This window comes from Oppia nitens, unplaced genomic scaffold (genome assembly GCF_028296485.1).
Source record: "Oppia nitens isolate AA-2021 unplaced genomic scaffold, nextdenovo-longstitch-racon4-pilon3 scaffold10_pilon_pilon_pilon, whole genome shotgun sequence".
NCBI lineage: Eukaryota > Metazoa > Arthropoda > Arachnida > Sarcoptiformes > Oppiidae > Oppia > Oppia nitens.
In genome coordinates, this window is record NW_026533189.1 from 123,674 (window position 1) to 147,070 (window position 23,397).

The 23,397-nt window shown below is 27.3% G+C and overlaps 7 protein-coding genes across 7 annotated transcripts; 2 read left to right on the forward strand and 5 right to left on the reverse strand.

Moving 5' to 3' along the window:
- Positions 1–158: 158 nt before the first annotated feature.
- On the reverse strand, positions 159–1,753 carry LOC128959874 (26S proteasome regulatory subunit 8). Its single transcript, XM_054305940.1, has 3 exons — positions 1,451–1,753; positions 1,003–1,389; positions 159–931 (listed from the first exon to the last, which is right to left on the reverse strand). The coding sequence occupies exons 1-3, from the start codon at positions 1,611–1,613 to the stop codon at positions 264–266; spliced, it is 1,218 nt and encodes a 405-aa protein (XP_054161915.1). The 5' UTR covers positions 1,614–1,753; the 3' UTR covers positions 159–263.
- Positions 1,754–4,965: 3,212 nt separating this feature from the next.
- LOC128962073 (chondroitin sulfate synthase 2-like) lies at positions 4,966–7,313 on the forward strand. The gene is made up of 2 exons (XM_054308443.1): positions 4,966–5,491; positions 5,765–7,313. The coding sequence occupies exons 1-2, from the start codon at positions 4,980–4,982 to the stop codon at positions 7,311–7,313; spliced, it is 2,061 nt and encodes a 686-aa protein (XP_054164418.1). The 5' UTR covers positions 4,966–4,979.
- Positions 7,314–7,504: 191 nt separating this feature from the next.
- Positions 7,505–8,815, reverse strand: LOC128962168 (torsin-1A-like). The gene is made up of 3 exons (XM_054308558.1): positions 8,015–8,815; positions 7,664–7,955; positions 7,505–7,600 (listed from the first exon to the last, which is right to left on the reverse strand). The coding sequence occupies exons 1-3, from the start codon at positions 8,713–8,715 to the stop codon at positions 7,505–7,507; spliced, it is 1,089 nt and encodes a 362-aa protein (XP_054164533.1). The 5' UTR covers positions 8,716–8,815.
- A 4,046-nt stretch (positions 8,816–12,861) lies between these two features.
- LOC128962269 (probable insulin-like peptide 7) lies at positions 12,862–14,018 on the reverse strand. Its single transcript, XM_054308672.1, has 3 exons — positions 13,972–14,018; positions 13,138–13,331; positions 12,862–13,058 (listed from the first exon to the last, which is right to left on the reverse strand). Exons 1-3 carry the CDS (start codon positions 14,016–14,018, stop codon positions 12,862–12,864), a joined length of 438 nt encoding a protein of 145 aa, XP_054164647.1.
- Positions 14,019–16,820: 2,802 nt separating this feature from the next.
- LOC128962370 (putative nuclease HARBI1) lies at positions 16,821–17,811 on the forward strand. The gene is made up of 2 exons (XM_054308779.1): positions 16,821–17,699; positions 17,806–17,811. Exons 1-2 carry the CDS (start codon positions 16,821–16,823, stop codon positions 17,809–17,811), a joined length of 885 nt encoding a protein of 294 aa, XP_054164754.1.
- Positions 17,812–19,505: 1,694 nt separating this feature from the next.
- On the reverse strand, positions 19,506–20,794 carry LOC128954327 (uncharacterized). Its single transcript, XM_054299938.1, has one exon. It carries the CDS (start codon positions 20,641–20,643, stop codon positions 19,543–19,545), a length of 1,101 nt encoding a protein of 366 aa, XP_054155913.1. The 5' UTR covers positions 20,644–20,794; the 3' UTR covers positions 19,506–19,542.
- A 148-nt stretch (positions 20,795–20,942) lies between these two features.
- Positions 20,943–23,251, reverse strand: LOC128951320 (nucleolar transcription factor 1-like). The gene is made up of 4 exons (XM_054296606.1): positions 23,049–23,251; positions 22,684–22,958; positions 22,030–22,250; positions 20,943–21,949 (listed from the first exon to the last, which is right to left on the reverse strand). The coding sequence occupies exons 2-4, from the start codon at positions 22,826–22,828 to the stop codon at positions 20,975–20,977; spliced, it is 1,341 nt and encodes a 446-aa protein (XP_054152581.1). The 5' UTR covers positions 22,829–22,958; positions 23,049–23,251; the 3' UTR covers positions 20,943–20,974.
- Positions 23,252–23,397: the final 146 nt, after the last annotated feature.

Sequence of the window (23,397 nt, forward strand, 5' to 3'; positions counted from 1 at the left end):
TCTCTATTATATGCAATTTTATATATGAATTTAAGACAATAACATTTACATACTTTCACATTACCGTAATTAACAATAAGTTAATTGCTAAGCAACTTATATTAATTAAAAATAATTAAATCAAATAAATTTCTATTAAATATTAAAATATGGGTCAGTAAACAAATTACCGTTAAATTGTAATTGAATTAAAAACATTTTATTTTAGGAAAATTAATTGACGGACATTAGGTGTTATAAGTAATGAGACGTAAATAAGCGATTTATTTCCAGAGTTTCTTAATCGACATATTCTTCTCGGCCTCCTTTTGCATAACCTTCGCGACGGCCATTTCGAAGTCTTCTTGAGTCACGTGAACTCGTCTTTCTCGAAGAGCATACATACCGGCCTCAGTGCAGACACCTTTGACCTCCGCACCACTGGCTCCGGGCATCATTTCAGCAATTTTACGTAGATTAATACCACGGGTTAAATTCATTTTTCTTGAATGAATCTTTAATATATCGAGCCTCGCGTCTTCGTTCGGCGGCGGAAATTCAATTTTACGGTCAATACGGCCGGGCCTTAACAGTGCCGGATCTAATATATCAATTCGGTTTGTGGCCATAATAACTTTAATGTTTTTTGTCGCCTCAAATCCGTCCAATTGGTTCAACAGCTCTAACATAGTTCTTTGAACTTCAGAATCTCCTCCAGAACTCGATTCTATACGTGAAGAACCAATTGAGTCGATCTCATCCATAAATATGATGGACGGCGCGTGTTCTCTGGCCATCACAAACAACTCGCGGACCATTCGAGATCCTTCACCAATAAATTTCTGAACCAATTCTGAACCACTCACTCGTATAAATGTACAGTCCGTGTGATGAGCCACTGCTCGGGCTAACAGTGTTTTGCCTGTTCCGGGCGGTCCGTATAAAAGCACACCTAATGCCCATTTAATTATAATTACCGGTAAGTCAAATATGAGTTGACACACATTACCGATATGTAAATACCTTTTGGTTGAGCGATACCGAGTGCTTCAAATAGTTCTGGATGTTTGACCGGCAATTCAATGACTTCTTTGATTTCTTTTATCTGTTTGTCGAGACCGCCGACCATCTCGTAAGTACTGTCGGGTACCTTCTCGACCATCATTAAGCTAACCAATGGATCCACTTTATTGGGAAGTATTTTGTGCAAAGCATATGAATCGTTACGGAGTGCGACCCGACTGTTAGGCGTAACATCTTTGATGTCAATATTCTTATCGATATCGACCACAAACTTTCCCTCGGGATGTACTTTCACCAATACTTTCTTCTTGTCCATTGGCTTAACCACTTCGCCCACATAAGAGCCCTGTTCTTGAAGTAATTGTAATTCTTCGCGAAGCATACGAACTAAAACCAATCAAATCAATGACTATCACTTCAATTGGTATTATCATTGAATGTCACAAACCTTTGGCATTCAATTCATTTCTCTGAGCCTGAAGTCGGCGTAAGTTTTGGTACTTATCGTTGACAATGAGCTGCAACTCTTCAATTTTGGTGATATAGTACTGCTTGAGACCCTCACGAGAGGTGTCTACAGGAGTGTCCAATTCCATCGATTTCATACCCATTGTTAAGAGGTTGTCATCGATGGTCAACAAATGCAATCAAATAATAATAAGTCAATTGAATGAATCAAAAGTGCGAACTCATTGACACTCAATGATTGACATTCACTACAATTCAATCCACTCTAACACACAATAGATGGCTCTCATAGACATTCAAATGATTCAAATGTTTCAAAGTTATTCAATTAATAACTATTTTATTATATAATATACAAATGTTGTACTATTTATACATAAGATTTTCACTTAGTTTTTCATAATTTATATAATTGATTATAAAATAAAAAGATTTATCTGTTTTAAAATCAAATATTTAAATTACATTTAACTAATATATTATCAATTAATATTTTTTAATTAATTAAATATTATTATAAAGTATTTATTAATTATTTGCAAATACACTGTAAAAATTCAATGTAACAAAAATCAAGATTCACCGAAAACACAGATCACAGAAAAAAAATTATTTTATCAAATAAGTTCAAATAAGTTATATCAAATCAATATATAATATCAAAAGTATTGAATATAATTATATATAAATTTAAAAATATATAATTAAAAAATATATAATTAAACTATATTACAATTATTCTAAATAGTTAAATAATATTTATTATATACATTATTTTAAAAATTACAATACAATAACATATCATATGTGTATTAAGTAAACAATATTACTGTAATATCAAAATATTAGGCGATTAACAATGAATCCTAACTTTTCAATAAACTAATCTTTAATTTGTTTATGTCTTGTAAAAAGTTTAATAAATATGATTGAAAAACGATATCAAAACCACAATATAGTCTAAAACTCAAATTAGCATTTGTTCCTATATTTTCTAGAAAATGTTTAAAGTTATCAAAATAAAAAAAACTCATACTTTAAATATAAATAACTTATACATATAATGACAATTATATTAATTTATAGTTTCAAATTGTATAAAAAAAAATTTGTTTAATCAAATGTGATTTGAAATAAACAAACGTAAAGTTTGAGTCTTATGATTGTTTAAAGTATAAATTTCTTTATTTTTACAAATGTATCCAAACTACAGAAATTTTTTAAATTTTGATTTTGATATATAAATAATATACAGATATATATACAGTACTAATATAAATTGTACAGATATTTTGATTTTTTTGCAATAAATTTCACTATTACCATTCATCATAATTTTCTAGTTTTTTTTAATTTAAAAATTAATTAATACCAAAATAATTATAAACTAATTAAAAGATATTATTTAATAAAAAAAGATTTTAAAAATTAGTAAAATTGAAATTAAGTAAAAAGATTATCTAACAGTTTATCATGATTTTAGTTTTTAAAAATATTCATTAGATTTTAGTAGTAAATTATTTCACTTTTTATTAATATCTTTCATCAATAGTTTTTAATTATTAATATAATAATTTACAGTATTTTAATAAATTTAAACAATTTAATAACTAAAATCATTGTTAATGACATTTAAGACAACAATTATGTGAAGTAATTAATATACTGTTCATAAAAAACATAATACTATTAATATTAAAGTAAATTTACTGTAAATATGCCAAAAACAATAGGAATGACAGCTTTTAGGTCAAAAACTTTAATTCATATTAAATATATTTGATTGACAGATACTGTAGTATACAATGTATAGTTACAATACAGCCATAGTTTTATTACTAAATAGCTTTTTTAATTATTTTATTGATTGAAGTCTCTAATTGAATAGTTTTTCAGTAAACTATTCAATTGATGTTTTTGGCAGAAAATTCAATATATGTTAACCGGTTGTCTACAACATTGAAGAGGCCATCGATCGATGTTTTATAGTAATAGTGGGCGCAAAGGTTGTTCAAAATTTTTGATAAATTACCACTAAATATGGTTTACTGACTTGTTTTCAATTACTATTTCATATTCAAAATATCTAAAATATTAGTTTGTTTTAGTTCAATGACATCTAAATCAAAAATCTTTTTTATTTGTCAATACATATATAAACATAAAACATAAATAAATTTATATGTAAATGTTTTAAAATTTAAAAATATTAATATATTTCAATATTTTATACAATATAGTATATTGAATATACTATATATCGTAATTAAAGATAATTTATTATCAACTATTGACATGTGCTACTGATTAGAGTTGTTTTGAATAAGTTTTGATAAAAAATAAAAACAAAGATGATATTGTTATTTTAGATACACATAAATCATTTTTCAGCAATCAATGATACATTTCCTGTAATTTAAGACATTTGCATTTGTTTTTGCATAAAAAAGTTTTAATATTTGTTAAACAAGATTCAAGTGTTTCATTATATGGTAATTAATCTAAACTATAGCATAAAAATGTTTAGTATTTATGAAATCAAAGAGTAATACATTATATATACAGTATTTATACAGTAGTTTATCTTAAAACCAATAAATTATTATAACTGCAAATGATTTATAATTATTAATGTCTTTCTGGTTTGAAATTTATTATAATTAAAAATATTTTTGATTATTATAAATAAATTATTTTTAACAATAATTTTTAACATATACTTAGTGATCACTTTTTTGTTGCGAAATATTAATTATATATTCTATAAAAATGTTTATAAATATCTAAGAAATTTGGATAAAAAATATATGAATCAATGAATTCATTATAATATTAAAATCGTTTTTCATGTTAAATATGTTTTATATAGTTATGCGTTGAGTGAAACAGTGATATTAAAGTTTATGTGATTTTCGCGTAAATGAGTTCACAATAATATTGGTTTGAGAGGAAAGGCTTGTTTGGAAAGTTAGACATATAATGTAGTTGTGCTGTAATTATTAGTAGACAAACGTTATGTACCGCTATATACATGTATAATATTGTATGTAAATTATTAGTTATAATAATAAAGGTTTTCCTCAAACAACACACAAATTGCTTGAGTTTTTGGACCAAAACTTTTTGGTTGCCTTAATGTATGCTTAAGTCATGTGATGGCAGTCCTATTGGTAATCAATTTGTATTAAAAACAACACATAAATTGTGTGATTATAATACAAGCTATACATTGAAAGTGTGATCAACTTTTTCCACAACAAACTCATTCATCGCTTAATTATTCATTTAATTTGATTGCAGTCATTGTAATCACAATATAATTGTATTACAAATTAATTTTATTTGACTTTTCAAGTGATGTCACAAATAAATTATAGTTTTTTTAGCTTAAATTTTTATATAAAATATTATCAAAATAAATATTACAAACAATTGTAATATCTTATTACAAGACAATCAAGAAATAGTATTTTATTTATTAAATGGCATAACAAGTGATTTAAAGAAGTATGCATTCGTTGGCCATCACAAAGAAGAAGTGGTTCCTAATGGGAGTCATCACAGGAGTCATACTATCGCTATTTGTGATGCCATTCATTGAAGATTGTCATCAACTAAATGTGGAACCGTTAAGTAATGACAACATTGCCAGTCATAACTGGTATGAGATGGTAGTCAACAGTGATTTCAGACCAGTTGTTCATTTGATACCAAACCAAAGTCGCCCATTGATTGATAGCAATCATATAAGTAGTCCAAAAGTTTTTCGCCATAAATATTATGCAACAGAACTTAATATAAAAGAAAAACTGTTGATTTGTGTCCAATTGTCTGGTGATAACCGCAATGCCTTCAACTCATATCTATTAAATGAAACGATTAGACAATTGGCTGACAAAGTGATGGTCTTCGACACAAACTCGAGGACAACAGTGACTCCGAAAGACATTGATTTCGGCGATTCTATAATACAATTATATACTGAATCAACTGAAGTGCCACTTATAAGACATAAAGCAAAGTATTTAAATATATTGAACTATTTATTTAAGATACAAATTGTCAATAATTTTGATTTTATATTTATTATAAGCGATAAAACATTTGTAAATCAAAATAATTTATATGACTTTTTAAACAAATTATCTGTCAGTCAAAACATATTTGCCTCACCAGTCATTACAAGACATGATTCACAGTCTTATACTAATCATATCATTGAATCCGGTGTTATATTTAGTACATCTCTACTATTGAAATGTAATTTAAATGATAATTGTTTGAATCAATTTAGGAATAAATATTTTAATTCATATCAACTTAATGACGATTCTAGTGATGACCAACTGATCCCAAATTTACTCAACTTTACCATTATTTACTCATCTGTGACCATATATCCAGTCATTTCAATGGATACTTACTATAGATTGCAACTAATTTTGTGCCAAAAATCAATTAATAAGACGACCGAAAAACTTGAATCAATTGAAAGGCAAATAATTACCTCAAATGATAATCGATCCGTTGAATGGCCAGTAGGTGTAGTGATGGCTCTTAAGCCGACCAATAGGTTTGATGTGAATCGTTGGTTGTATTTCAATGAATCTCATTCACTAATGCCTAATGACTTTGATATTAGTCTACCATTAAATGCCATCGAAAGTCTTGAAATGTCACAAATTAAGTTACATTGCATTGAATGGATTGAAAATAAATATAATATACTTATGAATGAAGATAATTATCAAATTATAAATATATATAAGAAATTTGATGCAATTCGTGGCACTGAATATTTAGTGGATTTTAGTTTAACTGCTTTTCCTAACATTAAAAGACTACAAATAATCAAACCGTTTAATAAAATTGAATTAATATCAGACGTGCCTTACGTTACGGAAAGTGTTAGAATTGTTTTGATTTTAGTCGTCAAAAGTCGTGAAGAAATTGATCTGACATTAGATTTCTTGAATCAATACTCTAATACATGTCTGAAGAAGTCGAGTCATCGGACAGTACTTATTATAGTATTAATGTATAGAAATGATTATACAATCGATGATTATTTGCAAATCAAAGGTGAAGCGCAACAATTGCAATATAAATACAACAATTTTGGCGCAAAGATTGTATCGATTCCTATAAGAAGTGCCAAAGTTGATAGAGTTGCCACAGAAATAGCTTATTTGGATCTAATTGTCAAAAAATTGACTCAAACTTTTATGGAGGCACTGGTAGTTCATTGCCGACCAAATATGATACTAAGTCTGGATTACTTGAATCGCATCCGACTAAATACCATTCAATCAAATCAAGTGTTTTTTCCGATACCTTTTGTTGAATATCGTCTTAGAAGTCAAGTAAAACCACTTAAGAATTTTGACGTTCGCAAAGATAAAGGATTCTTTGAGACAACAAATTACAATCATTTTTCATTTTATTTATCTGATTATATAAAAGCTCGCAAATTATCTCAAAGATTACTACCAATTGTGAGAAATGAACAGTTCCTCAAACGAGACATCTATTACTCATCAGATATCGATGTCTTCAACTTATTTGTTAATTATAACAAACAATTTGATAAAAATACAAATGATTTTATAAATAGTTTATTTATAATGAGAGCGATTGAACCAGAATTGAGATTAAAACACAAGAGCTATACTCACGATTGTCTCTATTATGAGAGCAATACAAATGCCATTGAAAACTGTGTGAATCGTAGTGTCATAGGATTGGGGACCAAATCGCAGTTAGCAGCTCTTGTTATCGATGACAACAAGAAAGAGGCACAAGAAGTCAATGATAATGACGATAATATCAACATTTTTAGATGATATCTTAATTAAAATTCTTTATAAATATTAAAAATTGTTATAAAAATACAATATAATTTATAAACAAATTTTCTATATATTATTAAAATGATAAATAACTTGTTATGACTTTTTTTTTAATTATAAAATAAAACATTTGCAACAAAATAATTTACAATGAAATAAAATAATGATTAAAAATTTAAATGATATCACATGAGGACATCAACTTTATTTGCCACTCTTTTGCAACCAGTTTTAGAGTACAGTCTAGTATCGGGTGGAAAGTATTCCAACTCATTGGACACCTTTGATAATAATCTTTAATTTAAAATACAATTCAAAAAATTAAAAAATAAGATATAAAGTACTTGTCTAATAAACTCTTCTCCCGGTTCTTTTAATGGATCAGATTTGTTGTAATGATATTTCAGATGGTCTTGAATACACATTTTTATGTGTTTCTTCTCTAAAGGAAGAAATGGTACGAAAGCGTCGATCAGATTCTTCTCGACGATATCACTCTTATAGAGTCCTCCGTCTTCATTGAAAGCACCGGAATTCATCAGTGGTTCCAAGTCTTTGATAGTTAGATCTGTACGTTCTTTGCCCAACAAATGAAAATCGTAGGCAGTCTTTGTTATACCGGTTCCACCGGTGTTACTGTCAATACATTTCTGTTATTTAGAGAAATATTTTTTATTATAGATATAAAAGCAAACCTCAAAAATATAAAAATAGCTTTTCGGTAGTCAATAGAATCGGCAAATTGATTGTAATCAATGAATGGTTTGATGGCATCGATAACTCCGGGAACTAATTTGTCGATTTCATCAAATATGAACAGAGATCGCGGACATTGTTTTACAGCATTTGTTACATTATCTTTAATCCATTGTCTCATCAGATGTTTATCATTAGTATTAAAGTTAGTAAAACTCAATCGATGGACAAAATTACTTTTATCCGATTTGCGAAACTTTAAGTAAATATTTTTGGCCACAATCTCAGACATGAATGTCTTTCCGCCGCCGGTCCAGCCGTGAAATGACAAAACCAAAGGTTTATTAGGATTGTTATTCTTCAAGTGTTTGGGAATCAATTTAGTGATAATATTTTTGGCTAAATGTTGTCCATAAACTTGTGTATTAATACTTTGGTCCAATTGCTTTACTTCGTAGTCAATCCACGGTTCCCGATGTGGCCAATGACTGGATGCGTCGTAAACAAAGCGTTTGACTTCATTTGGCGGATGACAGCACTCGGCGGTCGAGCACTTGAGGTAATCCCAGGCCGAGTATATGGCACCCAAACCCACGGCACCCAACACTCCAACTAAAGATGATGTCAACGGTTCCACACTTAACACAACCGACCAGTTTGTGGCCAAACATAGTATAAGCAGTTTATTATACAAACTCATGGTTTCAATCACTCATTAATTATTAATCAAATCATTTAATTAATCGCTTATCAAATGTCTTATCATTTCATTTGAAATCAATTCATATTATAGTAAATGTATTAATAATTTAATATTCAAAACATTTGCAGTGTTTTTCACAGATATAACGTCTAATATATTGTATTTTATAGATTCTCTAATAATAAAAATAATATTATTATGAATTTACAGAATATTTTTATTATTGAAATTTTCAATAAATTTGTAAAATTACTTAAATTTTATTAATTAGCACTTCTTTGTCAATAAATAATACTAAACAAAACTAAGATAAAACCCTTTTTTATAGATTCAACTTAATTTATACCATAAAATACATGTCTATTATAGATACGGAATAATTGTTAATTTGAAAATTATAAGTCAAATAAAAGTTGGTTTTAAAAAATATTAAACTATTTGAATATAACTTTTGTATATCATATTAAATAATTTATAGAAAAGATTAACTAATTCAATACAAATCCATGTATTTATTTGTATATTTATTTTGATTGTTAAATTTTAGGCTTAATAATAAATGTAATTTCACATAACTAATACAGTATTGCAATTTGCAAATAAATGTAAGATTATTTTTAAATAAATATAAAAATTATTGTAAACATATATTTAAATTATAGCTGAAAATTTAATATAAATAAACAGTAATACTTAACTACAGTAATTGGTGTTATAAATGTTGAAATATAAATACTTATTAATGTAATACTGTATATAATATATACAGTAATTACTTATTAATAGGCTATCCATTTAAAGGTGCTAAAAAATAGTTTTAATTCTCTATAAAAATTAGTAAATTTTTTTCAAATATTACTTAAAATTACTTAAAAGCTAGTTTCAAGCAATTTTTAGTAATAACATTTTTAAACATTTTTTCTGCATTATAATTTTTTGATCTAATATTTTATCAAATTGTAATTTGTTTTTAATTTAAATTTATAAAAATGAAATTTGTTTTATTTAAAAATTATTTATAATATAGAAAAGACAACGTTTATTGTCAGAATTTGTAAGAAAAAATAATTTGTTTTATGAAAAATCATATAAACGTTAAATGTTTTGTAGTCTATATTAGTCTAAACTTTTTGTCCTGTAATCCACGTTGAATCTCCGTCACACAGGACAGGACAGGACAGGACAGGACAGGACAGGACAGGACAGGACAGGACAGGACAGGACAGGACAGGACAGGACAGGACAGGACAGGACAGGACAGGACAGGACAGGACAGGACAGGACAGGACAGGACAGGACAGGACAGGACAGGACAGGACAGGACAGGACAGGACAGGACAGGACAGGACAGGACAGGACAGGACAGGACAGGACAGGACAGGACAGGACAGGACAGGACAGGACAGGACAGGACAGGACAGGACAGGACAGGACAGGACAGGACAGGACAGGACAGGACAGGACAGGACAGGACAGGACAGGACAGGACAGGACAGGACAGGACAGGACAGGACAGGACAGGACAGGACAGGACAGGACAGGACAGGACAGGACAGGACAGGACAGGACAGGACAGGACAGGACAGGACAGGACAGGACAGGACATTTTACAGTGTTGTCCTGTAAACCCTGTCATACAATGCTATACATACGCTATTAACATAAAATAACACTAAAAGCATTTGTTATGCAGAAAAGTGATTATTCAAAATTAAAATTATATTTTAAAGAATCTATGAGTTGCTTAAAGTCTAGTGCTATATATATATATATACTCTATTTATCACATGTTTGTAATTGTAAAGACATTTGACATTACAGAGTAATGACAGTCAGGGTTCGGAAATTAGAAAAAAACGTTTAGTTTATAAGTCTATATTTCTCTGAACAATGATTTATTTCTTTTTATTTTTATATAATATAATTTCTTTACTAATTATATATATATTTATCACTAAAATTGTTTAAATTAAAGAATTTTAATCAAAAAATAATAACAACTTAAAAAGTTATTTATATAATAGGCTTTTCACAAAGTCTTTTCGTATGGTGTCTAAAAAATTAAAAGCTAAATTTTTCATTTAATATTATTTAATTGCATTCAATATAACCCTATTGTTGAGCAACATTTAAACATTTGTCATGTAATTTTAAAGAACAGCTTTTATTCTGTAAGTGAAAAAAGAGATCGATGTCTTGTACGATATCCTTATTCCTCTCAAGTTTTAGCCATTAAGAATGTCTCCAAAAATCAAAACAATATATATATACTCAATATCGGGAGAATAAGGTGTATTATCAAGCATTTTTACCAATAGCACAATAACTTTTTTAAGTCAATATTAATATTTCAAGTTACCTGTAATTAGCTAATTAGTTAGGTGTAAAATAATGAAGAATAAAAAACTCAAATTTTAAAAATATAACCGATCTATTTAAGATTATCATATATGATGGTCACTTTTACCAATAACTTATAAAGCAATTGATAAAATAATTTTGTGGATCTCGTTGTCAACAAAACGTCATAGTCCACAACTCATTGTTGTAAACTTCTTTGATTGTCTGCAATTGTTCTGTTTATTAAAAATATAATTATTTTTGTATTTGTCTATCATAAATTAATGTATTATATATATATATTTGATAACGTTTAACAGAAATTGACAAACTCGAAATGTGTTTAACATTTTTAAAACTATTTAACAAATTTTTCAATTTTTGCAGCCAAAAAATTAAAGTCACAAATTAAAGATAAACATCTTATCTCATAATTAAAAGAGTAAAATCAATGATACCGTTAAAAGTTTTTACAGTAATATATATATAATGCGAAAAGATGAAAAGTATATATAAAATGTATAATTGTATATATTTAATATGAGCTTATTCTCCTATTTGGGTAAAAATAGTTAAATAACTTGAAATGAATACTTTACTTACTTATTAATATAACTTTCTAATACTTATTCGTTTATAATGTTCTTATTTTTTATCAATAATTATTTATTATATTATAAATAAACATTCAAATTCATGAAACTTAAAATTTTAATTTTAATACAAATATTGCAATTAAATAGAGATAAATACTTTAGATTATAAACAATGCTAAATATGCTAAATACTAAAAACATTTTTATATTAATTTTCTTATTAGAGATTGGAAATAGATTATTAAATTTCTAATAAATTTCTTTAACATGAATTATATAATGGTTTAGTTAGAGGAATCAAATTTAATTATAAAATTTTAGTAATGATTACAATTTGCTCTATTTGTTTGTTTTCTATCATTTGCTTACAAATTGTAATCATTACTATAATTTCTCAAAAATAAATTTTGCTTTATATGTCATATAATTTAGATTAATTGTAATACTCTATTATTAAAATAATTATACAAATATATAATTTATATATTAAACAATTAACTAAAGGTATTTTTATTATAATTATAATTTTTGTAAGATTTGACATATTTATATGTATATTTAATTGAATTTGATGAGTAAAAAAAATGTAAATGTGATAAAAATATATGATGAATTGTAGTAATTTTCAATGTGATTGATAATGATTAAAATATTAATACAATAATAATAATTGTGTTATAAGTTTATTATTATTAATAATAATGTATTACAAGATAACAAATAAAGAGAAAAATACTAATATATTGATCTATAAACAGAAATTCTTTTATAAATAATAATTATTAATAACATTAGAGATAACTTACTTAACCTAAACATAACATATTATAATTTAAAATAAACTTAAAATATAAATAAAATTATATTGTTTAAAATTATTATTATTATAGATCTACAAAACTTTGATTTACTATAAGTTAAATTAACTACATGTTATATTCACTCAAAATACCATATTTAATATTATTTTCTTATTATTTTCTATATAAATAATTATAATTATATTTTATAAATTAAAACAATATATTTATTTTACATGATTTTACTAAATTTATTATTAAAGCAAAAAGTATTTATAAAATTAAAATTGAAATATTAAAAGTAAATTAAACATAATTTAAGTATAGTTATAGTGTATTAATGATATTTAGATTTGTCTGAAATGTTTAATATAAGTAACAAATAATTATTAGTAAAAATAGTATAATTAAGTCCTAAGTCGGCCGTTGGCGGGACAGTACTCGGCGTACTCTTCCCACGAACAGCCGTCTGATCCGTTACAGCACTCATCGATTATTCCTCTTTTATTAAGTCTTCTATTATTGGATTTCTTATACCKTAAGATCCCAAACATATTTGTCGCCTCTTTTGCTGATAAAAACGGTTCATTTGTGAACGTTTCCACTAAATAACAGTTTTATTATTATTATTATCAATAATACTTGTTTGATATTAATAATAAAAATATTAAATAAACTCAAACCTTCAATAAGATCTCGTTTTCGGCGAAGTTTATAAATATCTTTATCGCAAACCCACTCCATGTGGTTAATGAGGTCCTGATAGCATCTCTTGTGTTTTTCTGAGTGCCACAACTGTCTCCAGTCGTCATCACTTCTTAAACTAAATATCTTATTCAAGTCGGATGTGTCACTCAAATCAGTGTTACCGTCGACACTGTTTTTTATATATAATGATAATAATAACACATATGAAACAGATATAAATATTTTATTATTAAAATTTTGTTGCATTTCTAATCTACAATAATTAGAGTTTAATAATTTTATTTAACAAATTCTATCAATGAAATTAATATTACAATAATTCACTAGAATTTTAGTTTAATTAGATTATTATTTTTATAAAAAATATTATTAATACTAATATTATTAAAATATTAAACAAAAGTTTACGAAAAAAATAAAACAAATGTTAACTATTATTAATAATTAAATTAATAATATTGTATTATTTATTAAATAAAGTAATATTATAACGAATAAGAGATGTTTAATAATATGTATTCATTGAAATTATTGACATAAATGCTATGTATTGATGAATCAAATGATTGTGTGGTTTGAATGACGCAAAGTTAAGCTAAATGACCACAATTTAGTCCAACAATACTTCTTATATAATGATTATTAATAATTTAATACATGTATATACTGTAGGTATATAAATATATTTTATGTATATATATCTATATCTATATATATATATATATATATATTAAATGTAAGGTATGTATATATACACAACTGTTTGTGAGGGATTAGGCTTTTATGAAAAGCAACAACAATTGACTTACAATTTATTGCTTACATTAAGAGTTGCTTCAAATAGCAATACTAACATATCTTACAATTTATTGCTTCAATTATTATTAAACAAAATAATAACTAAAATTACTACAAAAGTTATTGAAGAAGTCAATGAAAGGATGCGTTACTAATGTTTTGATATTAAATTTATTCATTTATTTATTTAAAAGTTATTAGTTATTAGTTTGTTATTTACCTATATTTACAAATAACTTTGTTTTTAATTCTTAATAAATAATATATTTATTAAAATGTTAATAAACTAAAATAAGATCAAACGGTTTATATTATATTATTATTATTTTATAGAAAGTAATTATTATTATTCTACAGTTATTTATATGTCAATAATTTTTGATAAAATTGGCAAAAATGGTGGAATCAGCCATTTATTTCAATGAAGAAGTATTTTTACAAAACACATAAAATTAATACTTAAAAAATTATTGCATCTTTATAGTAATTACTAGTGAGATATATACTGTAGTAAAGTATATTTTTTATCGATTTTTAATAACGTTTGATAATCAATTTTTCAAGTATTATAAATACAAATTAGTAAATTTTACAAATAAATATAATTTATTATATTATCAAAAATTGTTATTCATTATATTATTAACTTTTTACATTTTAGTATTTATAATATTTAGTCTTTATATTAATATCAGACCCGCATTAGATTCCCGACCCATGATTTATTTGAATATCTAGTAAACCATATTTTACATATAAAAATGACAAATAATGGCAATCTTATGACAATTTTTATATAATTTTCTATTTAATTATTTTTTATTACTGCGATTAAAAAAAGGTGCACTTATCTGGTCAATCATACAATTAAATAAAATATGACCAATGAATGTAAAGTATATATTCATTATAGTATTGTCTATAATATTGCCATTATTTGTCATTTTAATATATAAAATATAGTTTACTAGATATTCAAAATAATTAATTAGTCGATAGTCTGTTACGGCAATGATTTTAAGATATTGCTTACTATTTATACAAATATACACCATTGGATAACAACTGCACAAAATGTTTGAGTGTTTATATATTGTAAATGGTATTATAAAATTTCACCAAATTTGTTTATCATAATAAATATATCCTCAAAAATTTGTGATAAAATTAAAAAAAAATTATTTCTAATATATTTTATATTATTAAAAATTAATGAAATATTACATTTTCAAAGCATTTACATTGACTTAGTATTAGAATTGATGTGTTGACCAAATTAACACTCGAGTAGAGTCCATTGTATTCGGCGTTAATTCAACTTAAATCATGTTTGAATCAATGGAGTCCACTTTAGTGTCCATTTGGTTAACATATGAGTTAGGAATTGTATTTTTATTGTAATATTTATTTAATTTGTTTAAAATTTGTTTAAAATTTGTTTAAAATTTTATCACAAATTTTCGATAATATACTCTTTATTATTAAGAAATTTAGTCAAATTTTTTTTAATATCATTGTCGATATAAAAACTTTCAGACTCTATGATAGTTGTTGTGTCTATGATTAAACTTTTGTTGTTTTTCAAAATAATAAATAATAAATACTACAGTATTATACTACAGGTATTGTATTATTGTGATTGAATGTTACAAATTGTAAATTACAATATTATTAGTCAATTAATTTATATAAATTAATATAAGCTAAAGATTTTAAGATATCTTGAATGAAATCTATGATAATGTAGTTCTTATTTATTATCAATTTATTAGCAAAGTATTAATAACAGTGAGTATAGTAAAGATATTTTCTTTTTAATAATTTGTTTAATATAGAAAACATTTAAATATATAGAAAAAAAACTATTTTTACTATTTCTAAAAAATTTATCTAATGGTTAAGTAATTTTATTATTTATTTCTTATTTATTTATTATAATTTATTATTTCTTTCATTGTAATTTTTTATAACAATTTAGATATAATTTGCTAATTATAAAATTAAAGAATTGACAATAATTCAAATGTTAAATTCAATTACCGATTGTAGTCTTACTAACTAACCATTTGTGTTGGAAAGTTGTAAAGTGTTTAAAACATTTATAACTACAGAAGATAATGTTGCTATAATTGTTGTCTAAAAATATGGTTAAATTAAACTATAAATATTGAATTGAATTGGAAAATCGTTTATAAAAAACAATTTATAATACAATCATCTAATTTGGATTAAATCTATATTCTGTAGCTTATAATAAACGCATAAAAAACATTTATATTTGCAAATTATATTATATTTTGTAATACTGTAGAATTAATTTACTTTTACATTAATAGTATATAAAAAAAGTATTGTTTAAAAGTAATTTTCAACTATTTACACATTTAACGTTTATTACAAATAATATTAATTAATAATATAGAAGTCAAAAAATGTGTTTTACATATTTGTTTGAATATAAATGAGAAATAATTTTACATTTGAAAATTAGTTCTCACTTACCGGTATATAAAAAAAATACTATCAATACTGGAGTGGATTCGCAAACAGATCGCATAGTGTTCGCAGAGTAAATGTAACGTAAGTGCGTTCACAAAAACATCGCTAAGCGTAAACTTACGTTACGTTTACGCAAGAGTTGCGAACAAAATATAAGTCGTACGTACATACATACGACTTATTATTTTGCAAAATAAATAAAATCGTACGTATTTTATGTATTTTTACGACATGTATTTACTTGTCGCAAAATAAAATAAATTACAATAAATGCAGACATTTCACCGAATATTTCACTTTCAAAACCGAATATATTTTTTTATTAAATTTATTACAAAATTATAATATTTTTTAATTATATATGTCTTGGCTAATAATTGTGGCCGAAAATGGCGAGCCTGTCCCAAAGAAGATAATCTTCAAGGATAGACTCAATCCATTGGAAACGCTGAGCGATGAAGAATGTATACAGCGTTTCCGAATGGACCGCACAACAATAGTTGACTTATGTCAACTATTGTATGAAGATTTAGTGCGGCCCACAAGAAGACACGGAGCGCTGCCAGTGATTACACAAATATGTGCAGCGCTCCGTACCTATGCCCAGGCGGCTTTTTATCGTGTGACAGGTGATAGTGTAGGCATGAGTAATGCTGCACTATCAGAAACTGTCCACACGGTAGCCGCTGGGCTTAGCCGGCGTGCGGGAAATTTTATTAAATTCCCGCAAACACCGGCTGAAATAGCCAAAACCAAAAATGGATTTATGGCTATCGGGCGATTTCCCAATATGTTGGGTGCAATTGATTGCACCCACATAGAGATACTTTCGCCCGCAAAAGAGATCGAAGCCTCCTACGTTAACCGTAAAGGATGGCATTCGATCAATGTTCAAGCGGTTGCAAATGCAACGCTTGAATTTACTAATGTCTTGGCAGCGTTTCCAGGCAGAGTTCATGATTCATTTATATGGACTCAATGCCATTTGAAACGCCGCCTAGACAATAGCCATATTAATGGATGGCTATTAGGGGACGCGGGCTATCCCCTAGAGCCGCATCTCTTAACGCCGTACGGTAATCCTATTACCGAACAGCAAAAGAGATATAATTCGGCTCATTCAAAAACCCGTAATACCATCGAAAGGGCATTCGGGGTATTGAAAATGAGATACCGCTGTCTAGACAAGACAGRCGGTAAACTCATGTATAGACCCGAACGGGCTTGTCGGGTCATAATGGCATGTTGTGTGTTACACAACATTTGTGTTGGCAAACGCTTCTTCGGGGAAAATATTGAATTTGATTTTGAACCCGAAGAAGCAGATTATATTAACCAACCAATAGATTTAAGAGCGCAAGAAATCCGCGCACAGTTATTAATAAATAATTTTAATTAAATATAACTAATTATATAAAATTATTATTTTGTATTTATATTAATAAATTTTTTTTAATTAATTTTTGTATTTATTTATTTTAATTTCAATAAAATATTTTTTAAAACTAATATTTGTATTTATTTATTTTTAATTTTAATAAAATATATTTTTAAAATAAATATTTGTATTTATTTATTTATTTTGTATTGTAAAGATCATTAAATGACTTAATATCTTCATTTATATCGAAGTTTTGCGCCGCCAAAACGCGAAGATTAGCGCTTAACTTTATGCGTTTTAAGGCCACCATTTCACGAGCAATGGCCACTTTTTCACGCTCGATTTCAAGTACCGATTCTGCGTGAGCGGATGTAACGCGATCTTCATTTACTTGATGTTTGCGTTTTTTGAAATTTTTAAATATTTCAAATTCACTATCAGTTTTCTCTTTGTTTTCTGATAGTATATTATGTGATTGGTCATCACGTATTTTTGTGGTTCGATTTGACGAATAATTTGTCGCAATTGTTGAAGTGTTGTCAATAATAGTGATATCTGAAATAGTTTCAGTATCACCATCTTCAATAATGCCATTAATTGTTTGAGGATTCATTGTTGATAACAATGATTCCTCCAATGGCATTAATTGAGGGGCATTGTTTGGTCCGCCGCCAGTCATTTGCCGCTCCAAACGATGTTTTGATGCTTTGGCGCGGACTTTAGTTTTTTGGTCGATCAACTGTTTTTTTACTTGTCCAGTTGACCTTCCTCCAAGACTGGCGGCATTGACTTCAGCCGTAATTTCAGCCCAAGCTTTGGCTTTTTTATCGGCCGTTAATGTCGGCCCAAACTGTAAATAAACAATAGTTTAGTGATTTGTGTTAATAATTGTTTGAATTGTCAACAAAATGATGAAATCAGCGAAAAGTTGAGACAATTTAAGTGTCAAATGAAGACATTTAGACTTACCTTTCCATCAATTATTAGTTGCCGACTTTTGTAGCCATTTATTAAAGCGGCCAATTCATCGCTGTTCCAATTGCGAGCACGTGTTTTAAGTTCGGGTGAAGTCATAATTAAATTTTTAAAGTAAACGTTTCTATAGAAACAACACTTATGCTAACAATGTGCATAAAAACTTTTTGTAAATCCATTTAAGTTACACATATATACTATGCGTAAACGTAGTGTAAGATATACATTTACGTATACCTCTACAGTGAACCCACCCCTGTATAATATACAGTGTATATCAATAATAACAATATATAGCTGTAACATTTTGACATCTATAGTTATTAGTGTAAATTAAATACTTGTATATTGAAGTTATTTATCTAAATAAAAATGAGAATCAAAAAATATATATTAATTAAAATAAACCAAATTTTTAGACTACAATTACAGTATAGCAACATTATCTTCTGTAGTTATAATGTTTGAATCTATAAACATATTTTATATATTGATATAAATTATAATGTATAAAAAACTAGAATATTAACTACCGTACCGTAATCTTATTGAAATAATTTATTAAACTTCAATTGGTTTAAAAGCTATGAAATCAATTATTACTATACCTTGGTTATACATTAGTTTTTATTTATTTATTTATTTATATTTATTAATTAAAAAATAAAATATAAAATAAGTAAAACTGAGTTATATATAAAAAATTACAAATAATTTCATTAAAATATTAACAATTTATGCTATTTGTGCCAATAATAGTAACAACAGATGAAGTCAAACGACTAATGAGAGCAAATCGTTGCTCTTCTTTAATAGTATTCTTCCATTTCATTTGAAACAATTCTGTGGCAATTGAATCCATATCAACTGATTTTGCAATTTTATTTAAGTTTATATTCTCGTTGTTTATTGCCTTCAATATGATTATAGCATTAATGAATCGCGAGTTCTTGTGATCAGTGAACTGATGCAATGACATTAAGTCTTGACCAGCTATTGACTCAACATTATCGACAATAATGACATGTTTGCCATCGACACCGAAATTCCTCTCAAACTTACTGACAATATCTTGTGAATCAGTTTGTTTGCCATTAATTCGAAAACAGTTGTCTTCATTGTAAGTCTTGTAAAGAATGGCTACAAAACTATTTTCTAAACAATTTAAGACATTTGTATTGTCTTCGGAAGCTATTAGCAGAATGACTGCCGGCTCGACAGTTGTTCTGTTCATTACATTCTTTATCGATGAATTCAATACTTTAAAACCAATTTCTGGCAAAACTTCAGAATACTTTTGATGAAAATTTTTGAATTCTTCACTAAATAACTGCCACTTAGTTATGGTTTTATTGGATTGTTTGTCAAACAAACTAAAACCATTAAAATAATAATAACCAGAAAATCCAGACAATAGTACCAACAAAAACATAAACAAATGAATAAAGCAATTGCTTTGACTCTTGGATTTACTCGTCTTATATGATGTCAAATATGACTTTTGTTTACTTCTTGTATTTGACTCAACATTTCGTATTTTTTCACTTAAACCGGAATAATATGATGTAGTATTTTGTGGCTTTTTTGGTAATTTGATTGCTTCTTCATCATCGTCTTCCTCTTCTACTTGTCCTTCTTGTACACCATTTTCTCGATTATCATTCACTTCATAATCATCAAGCATTTGGTTATCATCGATACCGTTGTCGACCATATCTTCAAATGTATTGTCAATCACATCGGTGTTTGACTTTCGATGTTTCAAATCATTATATGAGATGTTAACGGATGGATAAATATTACCACTTCTTAGTTGTCGAGCACTCATAGCATCAATTGATGACAACAACGACAACACAACACAAATCAATGTCTTTTTGATAATAAGTTTATCAAATCATACGATAAAACAGTTATCAGAAAAACATTCAAAAATCATGCAATCATTGTATCATTGATTCAATTTGAAAGTCAAGGTTTAAGTCGCGCATCAATAACGTCATCGAAAAGCAATAATTGGTTTTTAAATGTTATGAATAAATGATTTATTATTAATTTGATTGCAATATGAAAATAGTAATTTAGATAATAATAATATATTATTAATAAAAATAAATGATTTATCTGTTACTCAACAATGAATTGTAATATTATTTTGTTTATTCATTAGTTAATTGTTGTTTGAGTTTCTTTTCTGACGGAAGTTTCAGTTTGTTTTCACTCAAAACCTTTTCTCTCTCAGATTCGGGCAATGAATGCAAATAAGTGTTAAATTTTTCGACATATTTGGTGTTAGCCTTTTGCGCCTCTTTATTATAACCTTGTCTTTCATTTTCAGACAATTCCTTCCAACGTTTGGCAATGACGACCATCTTTTCCTTAGAGGCCACGTCTTTAAGTTCGCGTAACATTATCTTTGAGAACAAACTATAACCCGAATTAGGCGGTCGTTCGGGTTTACCGTCAAATTTGTCTTTCAATTGAATTTCCATTTTCGTCAAAACATTTTTGAACTTTTTGTTTGGTTCAAAACTCGGGTGTTCTTTCATATATTCTTGAAGTTGTGTTTGATATCGTTGTTCATCAGCCAAAGCCCTTCTGATCCATTTGATTCGCTTGCCTTCACTGAGTTGAGTCCAACTTTTCTTAATTTTGTCAGTTTTCTCTTTCCTATCTTCACTATTGGACGGAATCTTTTTAGTCTTTTCCTCCATAAATAGCTGCACCGGTGTCTTAGGTCTGGGTGGACCTTCTTGTGCGTGACCGTGTGATGATTGTGTTTTACTCATAGATGAAAACTCCACTTCCGGGTGATCCACTTTGAATTGTTCCAGTTTTTGTTTATATTCGGCGTATTCCCGATCATAGGCTTCTTTGTATTTTTGTTTTTTGCGATCATTGAGTTGTGCAAACTTTGCGGACAACAATTTGGCCAAATCGGTGACACTGGCGCCGGGTTGTGTTCGACCAAACTTTTCTCGTTTTTCCATAAAATATCTAAAGAATGGCGTCAATGGTTTCTTAGGAAAGTCTGGATGTTTAATCTTCTTAGAGTTGTTGTATGTCTGCCACGGGGCCTTTAACCACACCCGAGCGTCACCAACCATATCAGTCAATGTCCGGTACCGACGCAACTATTTTATATATCATATAATTACTGTATACTAATCACTATATAAAAGTATTTTTAAGTAATAATTAAATCAATGCCTACTCTGTTCATAATTTCAAACCATTTGTCTTTACATTCTTGTGCTGAATATCTGCCAAACCTAACCTTTTCAAAGTCCAACTTCTCTATAAGTGTCAGATATTTCGCCACATCATTCTTTGGCAAACATTTGGCCAAATTATTTATTAATGTATTCAAGTCATCCGTAGGCCATCCAAGAGTCGCATCGCTGGCTGGAGTGGCTGTTACTACCAATTCATTTACTAAACAAATAATGCATTATATATCTCAATCATTCACAATAATTATTACTATAAATTAAGTCAAAAACTGTAGTCAATGTAACTTTTAATTAAATTTATATTATTTTTGAATATTTAATGTAATTTAAAAACTTAACTCTATTTCAAAGTACAATATATCGTAATTATAAATTTACTGTCAATTAGTTATTATACCTATAATACAGTACTGTATGATAAGCCTATATCATAGGATATTATTATTAAGGTATTCATAAATTTATTAACACATGATATACAGTATAATATATAGCAAATAATGTAATGTAAAAACTAATGATAATTTATAGCTAAAGTTTCATAAAGTTTGCTAAATATTTGCAATCATTTATAAAAAATATATTAAACTTTATATTTATTGGTTTATATAATGATCACACATATGGATACATACTTGGATCCAACTCTGGTTCTTCATATTTAGCCTTTTTCGAGGGTGAAACTGATCCCTTTGATGGTGATGTGGTCACCGATAGTATTGAATCAGTAGATGTGTTGTGTTTTTCCCTTCGTTTCTGTTTTCTCTGCGTTGAGGACATGATATCATCCAATAATAGGACTGACTTTCACTTTTGAAATACAAGTGTTGTGTTGGCTCTCTCTCTCTCTCTTATATTAGTATTGAACTCCCAGTGCTCTAACAAATCCAACCGACAAACCGTTAGATAACTTTTTGAGTTCAATTAAAACAGTAAAATATATTCAATGAATAAATTAATTTCCAAAATAATTACTACAAATGATAACTACAATAATTACCTATAATTTACACAACAATTAAGCACTAAAATAGATGATTAAAAACAATTAATAAGAAATGCAATGAAATGTTGTTTTCACTAAAAGATTGTTTGTATTTGAAAAGCACTAAACGTTTTGTCTTAAAGTACAGCAAATGTATGGCGAGAGACAAATGGCTGCGAAAGCTGTCGACTCAATGCGCAACACATGAGGCAGTGATTGCCGTTCACAACAATCGGAAACAGTTCGCACTCAATGCCCGCCCATTTGACTGCCAGTATCGCTGTGTTGCCATCGTTTCCCAGTACTAACACTAACACTAATGCTTACAAACGGTGTGACGTACGGCACGACACCGTTGATCACT

Excerpts from the sequence above, each read along its gene's own strand:
- LOC128959874 (XM_054305940.1), bottom strand. The coding sequence starts at position 1,613 with ATGGGTATGAAATCGATGGAATTGGACACTCCTGTAGACACCTCTCGT. Across the intron at positions 1,390-1,450 it reads AAATGAATTGAATGCCAAAG|TTCGTATGCTTCGCGAAGAA; the intron begins GTTTGTGACATT and ends GATTGGTTTTAG. Across the intron at positions 932-1,002 it reads CGGTATCGCTCAACCAAAAG|GTGTGCTTTTATACGGACCG; the intron begins GTATTTACATAT and ends AATGGGCATTAG.
- LOC128962073 (XM_054308443.1), top strand. The coding sequence starts at position 4,980 with ATGCATTCGTTGGCCATCACAAAGAAGAAGTGGTTCCTAATGGGAGTC. Across the intron at positions 5,492-5,764 it reads CTTATAAGACATAAAGCAAA|GAATAAATATTTTAATTCAT; the intron begins GTATTTAAATAT and ends GAATCAATTTAG.
- LOC128954327 (XM_054299938.1), bottom strand. The coding sequence starts at position 20,643 with ATGAGTGCTCGACAACTAAGAAGTGGTAATATTTATCCATCCGTTAAC.
- LOC128962168 (XM_054308558.1), bottom strand. The coding sequence starts at position 8,715 with ATGAGTTTGTATAATAAACTGCTTATACTATGTTTGGCCACAAACTGG. Across the intron at positions 7,956-8,014 it reads GCTATTTTTATATTTTTGAG|TAACACCGGTGGAACCGGTA; the intron begins GTTTGCTTTTAT and ends ATGTATTGACAG. Across the intron at positions 7,601-7,663 it reads GAGAAGAGTTTATTAGACAA|GTGTCCAATGAGTTGGAATA; the intron begins GTACTTTATATC and ends TTATTATCAAAG.
- LOC128951320 (XM_054296606.1), bottom strand. The coding sequence starts at position 22,828 with ATGTCCTCAACGCAGAGAAAACAGAAACGAAGGGAAAAACACAACACA. Across the intron at positions 22,251-22,683 it reads AGAACCAGAGTTGGATCCAA|TAAATGAATTGGTAGTAACA; the intron begins GTATGTATCCAT and ends TTATTTGTTTAG. Across the intron at positions 21,950-22,029 it reads GGTTTGAAATTATGAACAGA|TTGCGTCGGTACCGGACATT; the intron begins GTAGGCATTGAT and ends TATATAAAATAG.